The 15419-nt window shown below is 44.2% G+C and overlaps 1 protein-coding gene across 25 annotated transcripts in view; it reads left to right on the top strand.

Annotated features, from left to right (window-relative positions):
- Positions 1-364: 364 nt before the first annotated feature.
- Pum1 (pumilio RNA binding family member 1) overlaps positions 365-15419 on the top strand; it is a 114437-nt gene continuing 99382 nt past the window's right edge. For 15 of the 25 annotated variants that reach the window (XM_029476306.2, XM_021161062.3, XM_085838916.1 and 12 more), the window contains exons 1-2: positions 379-524; positions 5633-6006. In XM_029476306.2, coding sequence (XP_029332166.1) covers positions 5644-6006 — 363 coding nt within the window. In that variant the 5' untranslated portion in view covers positions 379-524; positions 5633-5643. Of the gene's footprint in view, positions 525-5632; positions 6007-15419 lie in introns of those variants that run through there. The other 10 variants (XM_029476310.2, XM_029476309.2, XM_029476308.2 and 7 more) reach the window with 3 other exon arrangements.

Raw genomic sequence — 15419 nt, 5'->3', positions numbered from 1 at the left:
TTTCTTTTGTATGTTACACTGGGAAAACGAGGCAGGAAAAGATGCAAAAAGGCCAGGAGCAAGAGGGCTGGAAGGGGTTCGAACCCAGCCACGGGTCAGTCTGTGCCAAGATTCAGGCACAGCCCCAGGTCGGCGTCCCCTCCCCCACACGGCAGCCCGGGCACTCCGTGCGCGCTCCCGCGCCTCCCACCCCGCTCCCTGCGCGGCGGCGGCGCGCGCTGGCCCTAGCGGGCGGGCACAGCGGTTGTGTGGCCTGCGAGTTTCCCCGAGTTCACACAGGCCCTGCCGTTGGCATGGCAACCGGGCAACCTGTTCCAGAGCCGCCCGCCGGCCCGCCCGCTCTAGCATACGCCGCTGCCACCGCCGGAGCTGGGGCCGGCGCCGGCGCCGCTCCCATGATGCACCGCGTCAGCCCAGTCCCCAGTGGGCCGCCATGTTGTCGGAGTGAAAGGTAAGGGGGAGCGAGAGCGCCGGCGAGCGAAGATCGGGGGGCCGGAATCCATCTTCATCCTACCGCTCCGCCCGTGAGTATCCGCGCCCCGGTGGCCCCAAACCGTGCTCCGAATCCCCAGCGAGCCGATGCGCCCCTCGTATTGGCGTTTGGCAGCGGTTGGCGGGGCGAGAAAGGGCTTAGAGACGCCGCCGGGCCTGGCGGAGGCTCCGCGCTCGCTCCGCTCGTACGTGTTTGGGAGGCGGCAGCGAGGCCCTATTGTTATCCGCGAGGAGGGGGTGGGGAGCGGGCCGCGGCCGGGGCCCGGCTCGCCCGCCGCTGCCGGCGGCTCCGTGCCTCTGTTCGGCCCTGCCGGGAGTCCCTGGAGGTTGGTGTTGCCGTTCGGCTCGGCTTCTTCTTCTTCTTTTTTTTTTTCCTTCCTCCCCTGCATTTATTTATTTATTTTTTGGATGGATCTGAGCAGCCCCAGGTCCTCTCTTGTGGCCGCGGAGTGGAGATTCTGTGCTCCCGCGGGCTCCTTGGACTTGGCTGGAGCTTCCGTGGCAGCGCCGAGGGAGGAACAATACAGGGCTTTAGAAAGCGGGCGGTGGGCCACGGTCCTCGGGCGAGCCCCCCATGGTGGTGGGGGAGTGGGCGATCTTGCAAGCCTTGAAATATGGCGAGGTGACCATCAGGAAGTTTCGGATCGCTTTTTAAGCGCCTGGGTTCCTTGTGGCCTTTTGTTTCTGTGAGAGCTTGTGTGTGTGTTTTCCTCCCCCTTGAGGAGGGGGGTGTTCTTCCTCTCTGATCCTCCTTGTGTTGGTGTGCTTCCCTCTCCTAGGGGCTTTCAGCAGGTAGTAGGACAAACATGCAGATAGCTACACAGTGCTACAGTTTCCGTCCTCATGAACGCGGTGGGTAAACACGGGTCATTTGTTTGACTCGTCAGTACCACTCCCACGTTAAGTGAGGAACACTCCTCTAACTTTTCTCCAGTGAAGCTCACCCCTCTTCCCAAGAGCTCCCCTCCCACCTCGGGAGGAACTCCCACAGAGATGACCAGAGAAGGCTTTATCCCCACCATAACTTTGAAGGATTGTTCGTTTTCATTGTGCAAATTACGATAACGCTTCGTTACACTTGATCATTTTGCTCACCCCATTAATGACTGGGATTATTAAGATGATTTATGAGGGCTTTTGGGCGTTCAGTTTTTAAAGCCAGTTACTTCTGAAGGTAGGATTGTAGCTTTAGCTGTTTGCTTTGGTGTAAAAGTTACTAGTGTGGCTCTCCTTTTAAGATCAGCAGCTTCCTTCAGGGTTTTTAGTAAACCACTTTGACCCTTCGCTCATTGTAACTTTGTAAAACACTAGGGGCTGCGGATCTTTATCTGAAGGTTTGGAAATACTGGATTCTGAACTTTTAGTATTTTGCCTTTCCACGCTTGAGTTCATCTTGTCTAAGGCCACAGCTTTTTGAAGTTGGGATTTGTTTAGTTTGAGTCTGTGAACTGCTTTAAGATAAATTTATGTCCACAGAAGGTTTGTTCAGTGTAGTAAAAATAAACACCTATCAGCCCTGAGCATCTTAGTGAATGGAGAAAGATTAAACCATGCTGCTTTGTTTAAAGAAAACTCCTATTAGTGATATTTAAAAAAAAGTAAAAACAAACTACAATGTGATGTTGACAGTGTGAAAGCTAGGAAGTACTAGACTAGACTTGCTACTTCATTGCATTGCTTAAAATATTTGTTTTTAAATGATATGTCATTTGCTTAAAAAAATCAAATTTTACATACTGCACATAACTTCTTAGTGAGTGTTGAGAGTCCCCTAAAAGGTGCCATCAGTTTCTTGTTTTCTGGAAACTTAGGTGACAGATTATTAGTTTTTGTTTTGTCAGTACCAAGATGTTACAGAATTCTCTCAGACACATGTTAGTGCTGAGGTGTTTGCTCACTTTTCAGTTGTCCCTCTTTCCAGGCTCTCCCGTGTTTTTAGAAACTGCCTTGCCTCATTGGGTAAACCAGGAAGTCTCAGGGCTTCCAGACAGCCTTAAAAAGGCCAATTGTTTTATTTTAATATTTTTGTAAGTGACCCCTCCCCAGTTATATTTTAGAATGAGATTGCTTTTAGGGACAATCTCTTATCATTTGTTTACTTATTTATTAGTTTTTGAGACAGGGTTTCTCTGTAGCTCTGGCTATCTTTGAATTCACTCTGTAGACCAGGCTGACCTCGAACTCGAGGTTCATTCATCTGGCTCAGCCTCTGACTCCTGAGTGCACAGCCACTGGCCAGCTAAACTCCCCACTCCCCGAGCGCCCCAGACAGGGTTTCTCTGTGTAGCCCTGGCTGTCCTGGAACTCACTTTTTAGACCAGGCTGGCCTCGAACTCAAAAATTCTCCTGCCTCTGCCTCCCAGGTGAGGGATTAAAGGCGTGTACCACCATGCCCAGCGAGATGGAGATTCTCTTGTAGAAGCAAATGTACAATGAAGTATGAATGGACTGAGGTCCTTAGAGCACCAAGTGAGGAGGGTTAGGGAGGCTGCTGTGTACTTTGCAGAGGCTGATAATGAAACAGCTGTACTTTTTTTTTTTTTTAAGATTTATTTATTTATTATATGTAAGTACACTGTAGCTGTCTTCAGACACTCCAGAAGAGGGCCCCAGATCTCGTTACGGATGGTTGTGAGCCACCATGTGGTTGCTGGGATTTGAACTCTGGACCTTCGGAAGAGCAGTCGGGTGCTCTTACCCACTGAGCCATCTCACCAGCCCCCAGCTGTACTTTTCTGGGTTTGTACTTGAGCCTAGACAGCATTTTATTCATGAGAGCCTAGAAGGCTAGAACTATTCCAGTGTAAGGTTTAATTGGTTTGTGTGTGTGTATGTGTGTGTGTAGGTAGGTAGGTAGAAGGGTATTGGAAGTTTTGATTTACATTAGGCATTTCCAAAGCAGGTTGGTTTTGTCTTTTGTTTTTTTTGAGAGATTTTATGGTTCTGCATGTTTGCCTTAAGCTGACAGTATAACTCCCCTGACCTTAGAATATTAGCAGCTCTCCTGTTTAGTCTCACAGGACTAAAACAGGTTTACAAACTAGGTTTTGAACAGATTGCAGATTCCATGTGACGTCTACTTAGCTTCATAACCTGAATTAGTTGAGACCCTAGGATTACTTTTCTAGGAGGTTACTTACCTAGAGAGAAGATGGTTGGAGGCTGGAGCGGTGCTCATTGCTTTCTTACTTCTGACTTGGTGCTTTTGCCAGGCCATGTGTTTGGTTCCCAGCACTCATGGTTCCCAGTTATTCCTGACTCCAGTTTTAGAGGAGAGTATTGTGCCTCTGGCCTTCTCAGACACATGTACATCTCTCTCACTCTCACTCACACACACACACACACAGAGGTAAAATACATACAAAATAAGACTAAATATTTTTAAAAAGAGAGAACAGGTTTCTCCTTTGTTTTGAACAGTGTTGCTAACCTTGGAAGTTCTCTGGTGGTTGCAGACAGACTACCCTAATTGGTAACCAGTTTACTTTGTTCATACAAATGTAATTATTTGGTTTTATGGAACTTAAGTAGCAATGGTTCCTAATAGCATTTGATTTCTTTGTTGGATTTCCAGAGTGTAATGTACTACAGATACTCACAGGGGTGGTAGCTTACATCTTTAATCCCATACTTCAGACGGGCAGATCTCAGTGAATTCAAAGCCAGCCTGTTCTACATAGCAAGTTGTAGACAAGCCAGGACTGCATGATGACACCAAAAACAAAACAAGTGAAAAAGATAGTGATACTGTTGCTAGGGTTCTAGAAGGAACCAGGATTGGTTTCAAAATAGCTGGAGATCTCTGTTGCTAGCTGGATGGCCATGGGCTCCTCTTAACTTCTGTAATGTTTAACTTGTCAAAACAAGGCCAATAATGCTTCAGTGTTTCTGTGATGAGATAATGTCTGCCATGCATTTGCTACCCTATGACTGGTGAGGCAGACCTGGTTTTTACAGAGGTTTAGTACCAACAAAGTGAGTTGGGTTTGTCTTGTCCTTTTTCTAGTTAATCAGTAACTCGAATGATAGCATTGTATTTGTAAGGTATTGGTAAAAGTCGTAATTTTTCCCATGTTATACAAACACAGCTGATCTTGGTATTGTCCCACAAACACGTTAGATATTTTTTTTTTTTAAAGATTTATTTATTAAATGTAAGTACACTGTAGCTGTCTTCAGACACTCCAGAAGAGGGCCCCAGATCTCGTTACGGATGGTTGTGAGCCACCATGTGGTTGCTGGGATTTGAACTCTGGACCTTCGGAAGAGCAGTCGGGTGCTCTTACCCACTGAGCCATCTCACCAGCCCAACACGTTATTTTAAAGGGTGGGTTCTTTTAAGTTACAGAGTCTAAGCCGTAGGCCTTTGTTTGGTTATTGACATGTTTGTTACAGTTGTAAAATCTTTTAAAGCTAATTAGGGAACTTGGTGGAGAGGGTCCATGGGATTGAATCTGCTGAGGCTGGAGTGGAGTCTGGGGGATTGAATCTAGGGCCTGTTCAGGGTAGGCCAGCCCTCCATTGAGCTATATATCTCCACCCTATAAACTTAAGGATGCTTTCAAAAGTTTCTGGTCACCGTCCTGTTGATGTATTTCTGTAATCCCAGCACCCAGGAGGTGGGAGTACCATCAGTAGTTCTTGGCCAGCTTTGGCTACCATTTAATTTCAAAGTCAGCCTGGGTTACGTGAAATCTCACCTCAGGAAAAAAAAAAAAAACTGTGTATTTTTAAGTATAGTTGACTTAAGGAGAAAGAATAGGGAAGCTATTGATTAAATTTTGATTCCCTATTGCTATTTTGCTTGTTTGTTTACTTTTTTGTTTATGTGGTCCATAAGTAAAATGGAATTGTCTTTCTATGACTACTTGTTAGGAAAGCTCTGCTGACAGTAGTGGGCCCTCATCTCAGCACTTGCTGCAGTACCTGCTGCTGCTGGCCTTTATCTCTGTACACACAGGCCCAGCAGCTTCAGAGGAGGCTCAGCTCAGGAACTTGGTACAAGACACTTAACTTCTTGGTCGAGACAGTATTGACTTGCGGAAGAGAGGGAATTGTGTAGCATTTGTACTGGAGTATATGGAGTTGTTTTTTTTTTTTAAATGCAAGCATTAAACATCTGTTAACTGTTTGTTCTCAGGTGTTGGTGGAATGAGCGTTGCATGTGTCTTGAAGAGAAAAGCAGTGCTTTGGCAGGACTCTTTCAGCCCCCACCTGAAACATCACCCTCAAGAACCAGCTAATCCCAACATGCCTGTTGTTTTGACATCTGGAACAGGGTCGCAAGCGCAGCCACAGCCAGCTGCAAATCAGGCTCTTGCAGCTGGAACACACTCCAGCCCTGTCCCAGGATCCATAGGAGTTGCAGGCCGTTCCCAGGACGACGCTATGGTGGACTACTTCTTTCAGAGGCAGCATGGTGAGCAGCTTGGGGGAGGAGGAAGTGGTGGAGGCGGCTATAATACTAGCAAACATCGATGGCCTACAGGGGATAACATTCATGCAGAACACCAGGTAAAAAAAGTTCCCTATTTCAGCTTTGTAATCACTGTCTGCTTAGGCTGTCTGCTTCAGTGACTGTCTTGAAACTCTTCCATTGCTTTTTTAGTTTGTCGTAAACAAGAGTCATTTGTTTTAAAGAATGGTTGGTGTTGTAATTGCCACTGACTTATTTACCATTCTGGTGTTATATAGTAAATTCACTAAAGACATCTCAAGAGTGTTTTAATGTTTACAAGGTATTACTAGGAATATCTTTTAACAGAATATTTTTCACCATTGACATGCTTTTAAAAATTGTTTGGGTTTACAGGACAATGTAAAGCAAAGCTTTTCTGTTCCCTTTAGGTGACTTTTATCTTTAAGATCCTGTTATTTGGAAACAATGTGAGAATGTTTAAATTCCCAGGAAGAACTACACTTGACCGATGTTGTAAATTGAAAATTAAAAGAATTACTGAAGTAAAATGGTGTTATGGCTGAAAGTGGAGGGAACTAAGAAATCAGTTGCTCACTTGAGATTTGTCATTTAAAATGAGGGATGGTTGTGTTGTGCCTTTTAGGTTTTAATCATCTTTCTCTTCTAAGAATTTAGTTGATATTCATTAATTTTTTTTCATTAACTTTTTTTGAGAGACAGGGTCTCTCATGTAGGTCATGTAGATCAGACTGGCTTTGAATCCACAGGGGTTGGCCAGTAGTGGGATTAAACATTTGAGCTCCATGTCTGACTTCCTTTTTTTGGGGGGGGGGGCGGCTTTCCGAGACAAGGTTTCTCTGTGTAGCCCTGACTGTCCTGGAACTCACTCTGTAGACCAGGCTGGCCTCGAACTCAGAAATCCGCCTGTCTCTGCCTTCCAAGTGCTGGGATTAAAGGTGTGCGCCACCACGCCCAGCTTTTTTTTTTTTTTTTTTTTTTTTGTTGTTGTTGTTCTATTTCAATTTCAAAAACATAAGCAAGCATAGTTACAAGTTTAATTTTTCGGTTACATGCTTCTTGAACTCGCCAGGAAGGGTAGTAGTTACTTTTTGTTATGTGTGTGTATGCATGTGTGGTGTATTTGTTTTATTCTGTGTGTGTGTGTTCATTTGTAGGTATGTGCATGCCCGAGAGCCAGACCAAGCTGGCAGGTGTCTTTCTCTACTGTTTTCTACCTTTATTTTTTTATTTTTTTCGAGACAGGGTTTCTCTGTATAGCCCTGGCTGTCCTGGAACTCACTTTGTAGACCAGGCTGGCCTCAAACTCAGAAATCCGCCTGCCTCTGCCTCCGGAGTGCTGGGATTAAAGGCGTGCGCCACCACGCCCGGCTTACCTTTATTTTTTTTATTTTTGTTTTTTTCAAGGGAGGGTTTCTCTGTGTAACAGCCTGGCTATCCTGGAACTCTGTAGATCAGGCTGGCCTCAAACTCACAAAGAGATCCTCTTGCCTCTGCCTAAAGTGCTGGGATTAAAGACTTGTGCTTACAGAGTTTAGAGTTGGGGGGCTTGGCTAGATTGGCCTGCATTGCGTCCCGGCTCATGTGTGTTGCTTCCCCTCCAGGGCCAGGTTACAGATGCGCGCCTTTACACTTAGCGCCTATGTTAGTGCTGGGGATCAAGGCTCCTGGCTTCGTGGCCAGCACTTTACCCAATGTCCATCTGTTCAGCTCCTATTTCATTTTATTTATTTTACATTTGTGAGTACACTAGCTATCTTCAGACACACTGTAACAGGGATCAGATCCCATTACAGATGGTTGTGAGACACCATGTGGAATTTGAACTCAGGACCTCTGGAAGAGCAGTAAGTGCTCTTAACCACTGAGTCATCTCTCCAGCCCTCATTCATTTTTTTTTAAAAATAATTTTTAGTATATATATATATATATATATTTTTTTTTTTTTTATTTATATGTGTAGGTACATGTGTAGACACAGCATGTACAGGTCAGAGGACAGATTGTAATCAGGCTTGCTGGTGAGCACCATCACTCATCCAGCTATTTTGCCAGTCCAGACCCTGTTTGTTTGTTTGTTTGTTTTCTGTTTATTTGGGGGGATTGAAACAGGGATTTTCTCTGTGTAGCCCTGGCTGTTCTGGAACTCTCTCTGTGGAGCAGGCTGGCTTTGAACTCACATAGCTCCACCTGCCTCTGCCTCCTGACTGCTGGGATTACAGGCACGCTACTTGAGTAGATCACAGATGTTTGCTTTACTGGCAAGGGCATATGTAGGGTCTGCTAATGATAAGGAAAAGGAAGTATCTTGTGTTCCTCAGTTAGTTTTAGTTTTTTATTTTTTTTTAAAGATTTATTTATTTATTATATGTAAGTACAATATAGCTGTCTTCAGACACACCAGAAGAGGGCATCAGATCTCATTACCGGTGGTTGTGAGCCACCATGTGGTTGCTGGGATTTGAACTTCGGACCTTCGGAAGAGCAGTTGGGTGCTCTTACCCACTGAGTCATCTCACCAGCCCCTAGTTTTAGTTTTTATTCTGTACTTACAGCACGACACTGCTTTGTTCACTGTTACAGCAGGGTCATCCCCTTTTTTATTGGCTGAAGATAGAACCTGGGCTTGAGCTTCATAGGCAAGACCACTCCCTCCGATTTACTACATCCTCAGAAAGGTTTAGAGTCCTGAAGGTGTTATTAGATGTCCTGATCTCAGTATCAGTCTATATACTTTAGTCTATATACTTTAGCACAGGAGAAGGCTTGGGAGCTGGATGTTGTGTCACACGCCAACACTGGGGGTCGGGTTGGGGGTAGGATGGAGAAGCAGGCAGATCTCCAAGTTTGAGGCCAGTCTGGTCTATGGAGCGAGTTCCAGGGTAGCCAGGGCTCTACAGAGGAATCCTTGAAAAACCAAGTAGAAAAAAAAGTTGGAAGAAATGATTCCCTAACTTTGTGGCTTTTCAATAAGATTATAGAAAAAAGGCCTGGTGAGGGTGGCGCGTGCCTTTAATCCCATCACTTGGGAGGCAGGCGGATTTCTGAGTTTGAGGCCACCCTGGTCTACAGAGTGAGTTCCAGGATAGCCAGGGTTATACAGAGAAACCCTGTCTCGAAAAAACCAACAAAAAAAAAAAAAAAAAGAAAGAAAAGATTGTAGAAAAGGAACACGGTAGTAGAGGGAAAGTCCTTGAATTCCAGGTCAAGGTGTTAAATAGTGTGTTGGGGGTGTCCCTCAGTGCACAGTGGTAGAGAACTCAGGGTGGTTCATCTATAGTTATGGGGTATCCCCACAAATAATTACTTACACAGTAGTTATAGTGTGTTGTAATGCTCCCCCCCCCCCTTTTTCATGTTTGTGGGTAATTGAGGCAGCATCTTACTCTGCAGCCCTGACTTGCCTGAGACTTGAAGTATTCCTGAGTGCTGGGATGACAGTTATGTCTGGTTTGCTTTTAGTATTTGTCTCACTTTTGGAACAAGTTATACTGTAGGGTGGAGGTTCTGGTGTCTTTCTAGTACCCTTTCCCCTGGAAGTATTCTGTGATTTTATGTTAACTCAGGACAAAACAGTTTAGTTTTGTCCTCAGGCAGATGAGTGAGTCCTGTAGCTCAGCTGTCTTGGAAATGCAAGGTTTAGGACTAGGAGTGGAGAGAATGCTGGGGAGGGCTGAGCAGGTTTGTTTGTGTTTTGTTGAAAGCCAGCCAAGGTAGCTAACTCCTGTTTACTCAGCACTCAGCAGGGGGGGCACTAGAACAAAAGGGACATGGCTAGGTGGGGATTCTGTCCTTCTCAGCTATGGTAACTGGTGAGACTAGAGGCTGTGGGATGTGTCAGGAGCCAGACAGGGTCTAGGCAGTGAGCTGCTTAGTTCCTGAATTTGATCCTTTCAGTTCTGTGGGGTAACTAAGGATCTTTTGTGAGGCAAGAAACTGAAGTATAGTTATGATGCAGACCATAGAACTGGCACTACAGGAATGTGCCATCACCATGCCCAGCTGTGTAGTTTCGAAGTAAGCATGAGTTCACTGTGGGAGCTCTAGGTAGACTTTTGCCTTCCCAGGAGGACGTGCTGAGCCCCAGAGAATCATTGTAGCGAAGTAGCATATTTTTAGGGGAATGAGTTACTTTACTGGGACAGGAGAGATCCTAGGCTTGATAGTAGATACTTACAAGTGATAGAGACTCTCAGGGTACTGCAGTCTTGTCTGCCCTATGAATGGTATTAATCTCATCTTCATACGTGGGTTAGACAAGCCAGAGACTTTCTACAGAAGTATTTCATCAAGGATAACTGCATTTCTCCTGAGACGAACATAAACAACTATTAGGTCCTTACAACTCAAGATTGTGCTAAACTCTAAAAAGAAGTACACTCGACATTTAACACTGTATCTTACTTTCAGAAATACAGTTGTAATTCACAAATGGAACTCATCTCTCTTTTTTTTTTTTTTGGTCATCTTTTTGTTTTGTTTTTTGTTTTCGAGACAGGGTTTCTCTGTGTAGCCCTGGCTGTCCTGGCACTCACTTTGTACACCAGGCTGGCCTTGAACTCAGAAATCCACCTACCTCTGCCTCCCAAGTGCTGGGACTAAAGGCGTGGGCCACCACTGCCCGGCTGGGACTCCCTTTTAACCTTTACAGTGGAGAGGGTTTTGGCTGTCCCACACACCAGTGTTTGTGTTTTTATGAGGGTTCTAAGTAGTAATCAGTCAGGAAGCGATCTTACTCCTGTGCTTGCCACTGGACTACTGGGTTATTCATTTTTGGTGGGGGCCGTTGTGAGCCACCATGTGGTTGGCTGGGAATTGAACTTAACCTCTGGAAGAACAGTTAGTGCTCTTAACCACTGAACCATCTCTCCAGCCTTGTCTTTTAATTTTTATATTTTGTTTTTAGATAACTTTTTATCATAATAGATTGGCTGCCTTCCCCTTTCATTTTATTATTTGTTTTCTTTTGGAGACAGTCTCCCTCTGCAGCCCTGGCTGGTCTGAACTAGCTGTGTAAATCAGGCTGTTTTTGAATTTACAGACATTTGCCTGCCTCTGCCTTCCTTAGCATCGGGATCAAAGGCACTTCCATGTTCTGTTATGATGGAACAAAATTTAAGATCAAACACTTTTGGTAAAACACTCAATTTTTAGATGCTCAGGGTATTATGGTAAGATTTATACTTACTGTGTTACGATACTTTAGGTTCATGTTCTTTCCTTTTGTGAAAAACTACTTTTTGGGGGCTCAGTGGTTAAGAGCATTGACTGCTCTTCCAGAGGTCCTGAGTTCAATTCTCAGCAACCACGTGGGGGCTCACAACCATCTGTAATGGGATCTGATGCTCTCTTCTGGTGTGTCTGAAGACAGTGACAGTTTACTCACATAAATTAAATAAATAAATCCTTAAGAACTTTACTTTTTAAAAAGTTTTTGTGTGTTTTGCCTGCATGATGAAGTGAACCCCAAGCATGTAGTACTCAGAGTGCTCACAGAGGCCAGAAGAGGGCACAGATCCCCAGGAACTGGAGTGAACACAAAGTTGTGAGCTGCCATGTAGGTGTTGGGAACCAAACCTGGGTCCTCTTTAAGAGCAACAAGTAGTTCTTAACTGATGAGCCATCGATCCAGCCCACTCTTTTTTCTTTTTTTTAAAGTTTTTTGGGACAATACTTTTTCTGTGTAGTCCCAACTGTCCTGAAACTTGCTCTATAGATCAGGCTGGCCTCAAACTTGGAGATCCACCTGCCTCTGCCTCCTGAGTGCTGGGATTAAAGGCGTGTGCCAGCACTGCCCAACTTTTATTTAAAATTTTTTAAAGTGAACTGAATTTAATTTTGAGATGATGGTCTTGCTATATTGCTCAGGTTTGCCACAAGCTCAAGATTGCTTTAGCCTCTCAAGTAGCTGGAATTTATTAGCAAATATTATATATACTGCTTTTCCACTTTATAGTGCTGGGCTTTTTAAGGACAGGATCTGTATATGTAGCCGTGCCTGGTCTGGAACTTGCTTTGTAGACCTCAGAGATCCTCTAACATCTGTCTTGCTGGATTCAGGTCATGAACCATCAGACCTGACTGTACTATGTTATATTCTTAGGAAGAAGGAGGTCCCCCCGCACAAGTAAGGTGAGCATGGTGAGTCTAGGTTCTAATATCAGTATTCAGTAGACTAAGACTACTGAAGAATGGTGAGTTGGAGGGTAGCCTGGGCTTCATAGTGAATCCATGTGTTAATAATGCATTCCCCCATATGAACAGTAAAAGCCTATATAACTTTCTGCATAATTTGATTTAATATGTAACATTGCTATACATAGTTTGAAATGTCAAAGCCCCCATTTTTGGACTCAGTGGAGGTCTCTGGGGGAGGAGAAAAAGTTAACTTGGGTTGGTGGGTTGAAAAGTAAGTAAGCCATTAGAGTACAGATAAGACACTGATTGCAGAAATAGGAGCTGTGTGGCATTAAGACAAGGAATGTGGTGAGGGGCTAGAGAAGAGCTGGAAGACTCACGTTTTACATGTAAATGAACTATATTTAAATAGTAACTTTTGTGATTTAAGTTCTGACTAGCATTAAAGCTTCATCTTGCAAAACTAAAACTTTTTTTTTTTTTTTGTTTTTCGAGACAGGGTTTCTCTGTAGCCCTGGCTGTCCTGGCACTCACTGTAGACCAGGCTGACCTTGAACTCACATTCTCCCAAGTGCTGGATTTGATTTTTTAAAAAACCCTCTCCTTTGCTGTGTTTTCCATTCAGTTTTTCTTAACCCAAGGAGCTATAATATAAGCTCAGTGTGTAGCTGTCATGGTACTTTGTTCTCTGCTGATAATGTGCAAATAGTGCATAGATTGCAATAGATTGTGTGAGTTTGTTTATTGGTGATAATGATTGAGCCCAGGACTTGGCTATATTAGGTTAAGTGTGCTACCGACGCCCAGCTATATTTCCAGCTTTGAAGTACTTTTCTTTGAATTAATAAGCTTCCAGGAAAGTGATTTTAATGGGTAGAAACCAGGAGCCTTAAGGAAGTTGTCAATAACCACTTTATTGATACATAGTTTGCTCAATTAAAGTTTTTTTTTTTTTTTGGTTTTTTCGAGACAGGGTTTCTCTGTATAGTCCTGGCTGTCCTGGAACTCACTCTGTAGACCAGGCTGGCCTTGAACTCAGAAATCCGCCTGCCTCTGCCTCCCGAGTGCTGGGATTAAAGGCGTGCGCCACCACGCCCGGCTTCAATTAAAGTTTTAACTCAGGGCTTATCAGCTGCTTACCCAGTTGCCTAGCCATACCACAGTGGGAGCATTCTCATCACTTGTAGCTCTCACTTATGTTCTAGCCCTGGATAGCCACCAGCCTACTCTAGTCTGTGGGTAGCCTGTTCAGTTTTTTAAATTGGATATAGTCTCTGGTTCTCTGAGACTTTTTAAGCTTAGTACAGCCTGTGAAGGGCTCAGGCAGAGTCTGGGGATGAAGTTTAGCAGTGGAGCTGCTTTCTGAGTAATGTAGGTTTGGACCCATTTGTTGGTAGGGGAGTTGTTGGTGGTGTCAGGATCACCAATTCTTTTATTTATTTTAAAGTTATATTTGCCTGTGTATATGTATGAAAACTTTATGGGTATCTGGTGTCCATGGAGGCCAGGAGAGGATAGTGGGTCCCCTGGAACTGGAATGACAGGTGGTTGTGAGCTGCCATGTAGGTCCTAGGAGTTGGACTAGACTCCTGGAAGAACAGCCAGTGATTTTAACTACGGAACCATCTCTTCAGCCCCTGCCTATAATTACAGAATGTTCTTTAATCCATTAAAGAGCTTATTAATTCAAATTTGTATTTTCTCACTGTTGTAAATGTTAGGGAGACATTATTTAGAGTCAGAAGTCTTGGGTAATGCAAACAATGAATTTGCTTATGTATTTCCTCTGAAGAAACTTGGTTTCATGAAGGAAAGAGGAAAGTACAAAATAGTTTTGAACAGCAACTTCAGTGAGTCTGTGCTGAGTTGGGTAGGTCTGTGTGTATTTGGTTATCCAAAAGTGCCCCAAGAGTAATTTCCAAATATCTTAAGACAATGTGTGTGTTGTGTGAATGTGGACTTGTCATGCAATGGAGTGTGTGTGTGTGTGTGTGTGTGTAAGCCAGAGGATTCTTGGCTGTTAGTTCTCTTTTCCATTTATGAATCTCTATTGTTTGTACTGTTTTGTCAGGCTAGCTGGTCTGCAACCTTGTTAGAGAAATTATCTGTCTTCTATCTTGTCCTAAGAAGATTGGGATTAGAACCCTTCACCAGCTTTACTGGGTTCTTGGGGTCAAACACAGGTCCCCATCTCATGCCTGCCAGGCTAATGCCTTTATCTCCCCCCCCCCCTTGTTTTACGATATTTTTCTTTGTGTAGTTCTGGCTGTCCTGGAATTTACTCTGTAGACCAGGTTGATCTCAAAACTCAGAGATTTCCCTCTACCTCCCTAGTGCAGGTATTAAAGGTGTGCACCCCCACCTCCGGGATGGCAGGTTTATTATTATTATTATTATTGTTTTTCTTTTTTCCTTTTTTCCCCAGACAGGGTTTCTCTGTGAAATCCTGGCTGTCCTGGGACTTGCTCTGTAGACCAGGCTGACCTGGAACGCACAGAGATCTGCCAGCTTCTGATCCTGAGTGCACGGATTAATTAAAGGCTGCTGCCACCCCTCCCTTCCCCATCTCGGCTGGCAGTTTTATTCTTACATGGTGAAAGCTCCAATAACTTTATATAGGTTATTTGTTGAGTGATTGATTCATGGTGGTGTTATGGGTAGAACCTGGCAGCCTCATAATTCAGGCCAGTGCTATCATTGAACATAGCCCAGCCCTCTATGTAAGTTTTTATGAATGAGAAAACAGGGTGGAGAAATGTGGCTCTCATGTAAAATCTCACAGTTGACATACTTTCTATAGGACCCGCTAATTTATTGCAGGGCAGCTGCTTTTCTAAACACAAGCCTATGTTAAATGACACATGATTTTAAGAAGTTGAGCTGAACATCTCTATCCCTTCCTAGTGTCACACAATTTTTTTCCTTTTGTTTTTTTAAACACAGTATCTGTAAGCCTGTCTGGCCTAGAACTGATATGCAGACCTGTTTAGCCTGTGCTTTCCTGGGTGTTGGGATCACTAGCTTGTACTGGCATCCTTGTCTGATGTTGTTCCCCCCCCCCTTTTTTTTTTTTTTTTTTTTTTTTTGGTTTTTTGAGACAGGGTTTCTCTGTATATCCCTGGCTGTCCTGGAACTCACTTTGTAGACCAGGCTGGCCTCGAACTCAGAAATCTGCCTTGCCTCTGCTTCCCAAGTGCTGGGATCAAAGGCTTGCGCCACCACCACCCACTTCTTTTCCCTTTTAAAGATTTATTATGTGTGTAATAATGTTTGCCTCTATATGTGTATGCATGCCTATTGAGTCCAGAAGTTTTGGATTCTATGGAACTTGAACTACAGGTGGTGTGAGCAG

Source organism: Mus caroli, unplaced genomic scaffold (genome assembly GCF_978045245.1).
Source record: "Mus caroli unplaced genomic scaffold, Mus_caroli_1 scaffold_6, whole genome shotgun sequence".
In the NCBI taxonomy this organism is placed as follows: domain Eukaryota; kingdom Metazoa; phylum Chordata; class Mammalia; order Rodentia; family Muridae; genus Mus; species Mus caroli.
Note: the sequence above shows the minus strand (reverse complement) of the source record. Positions and strands in the feature narration are given on the sequence as shown.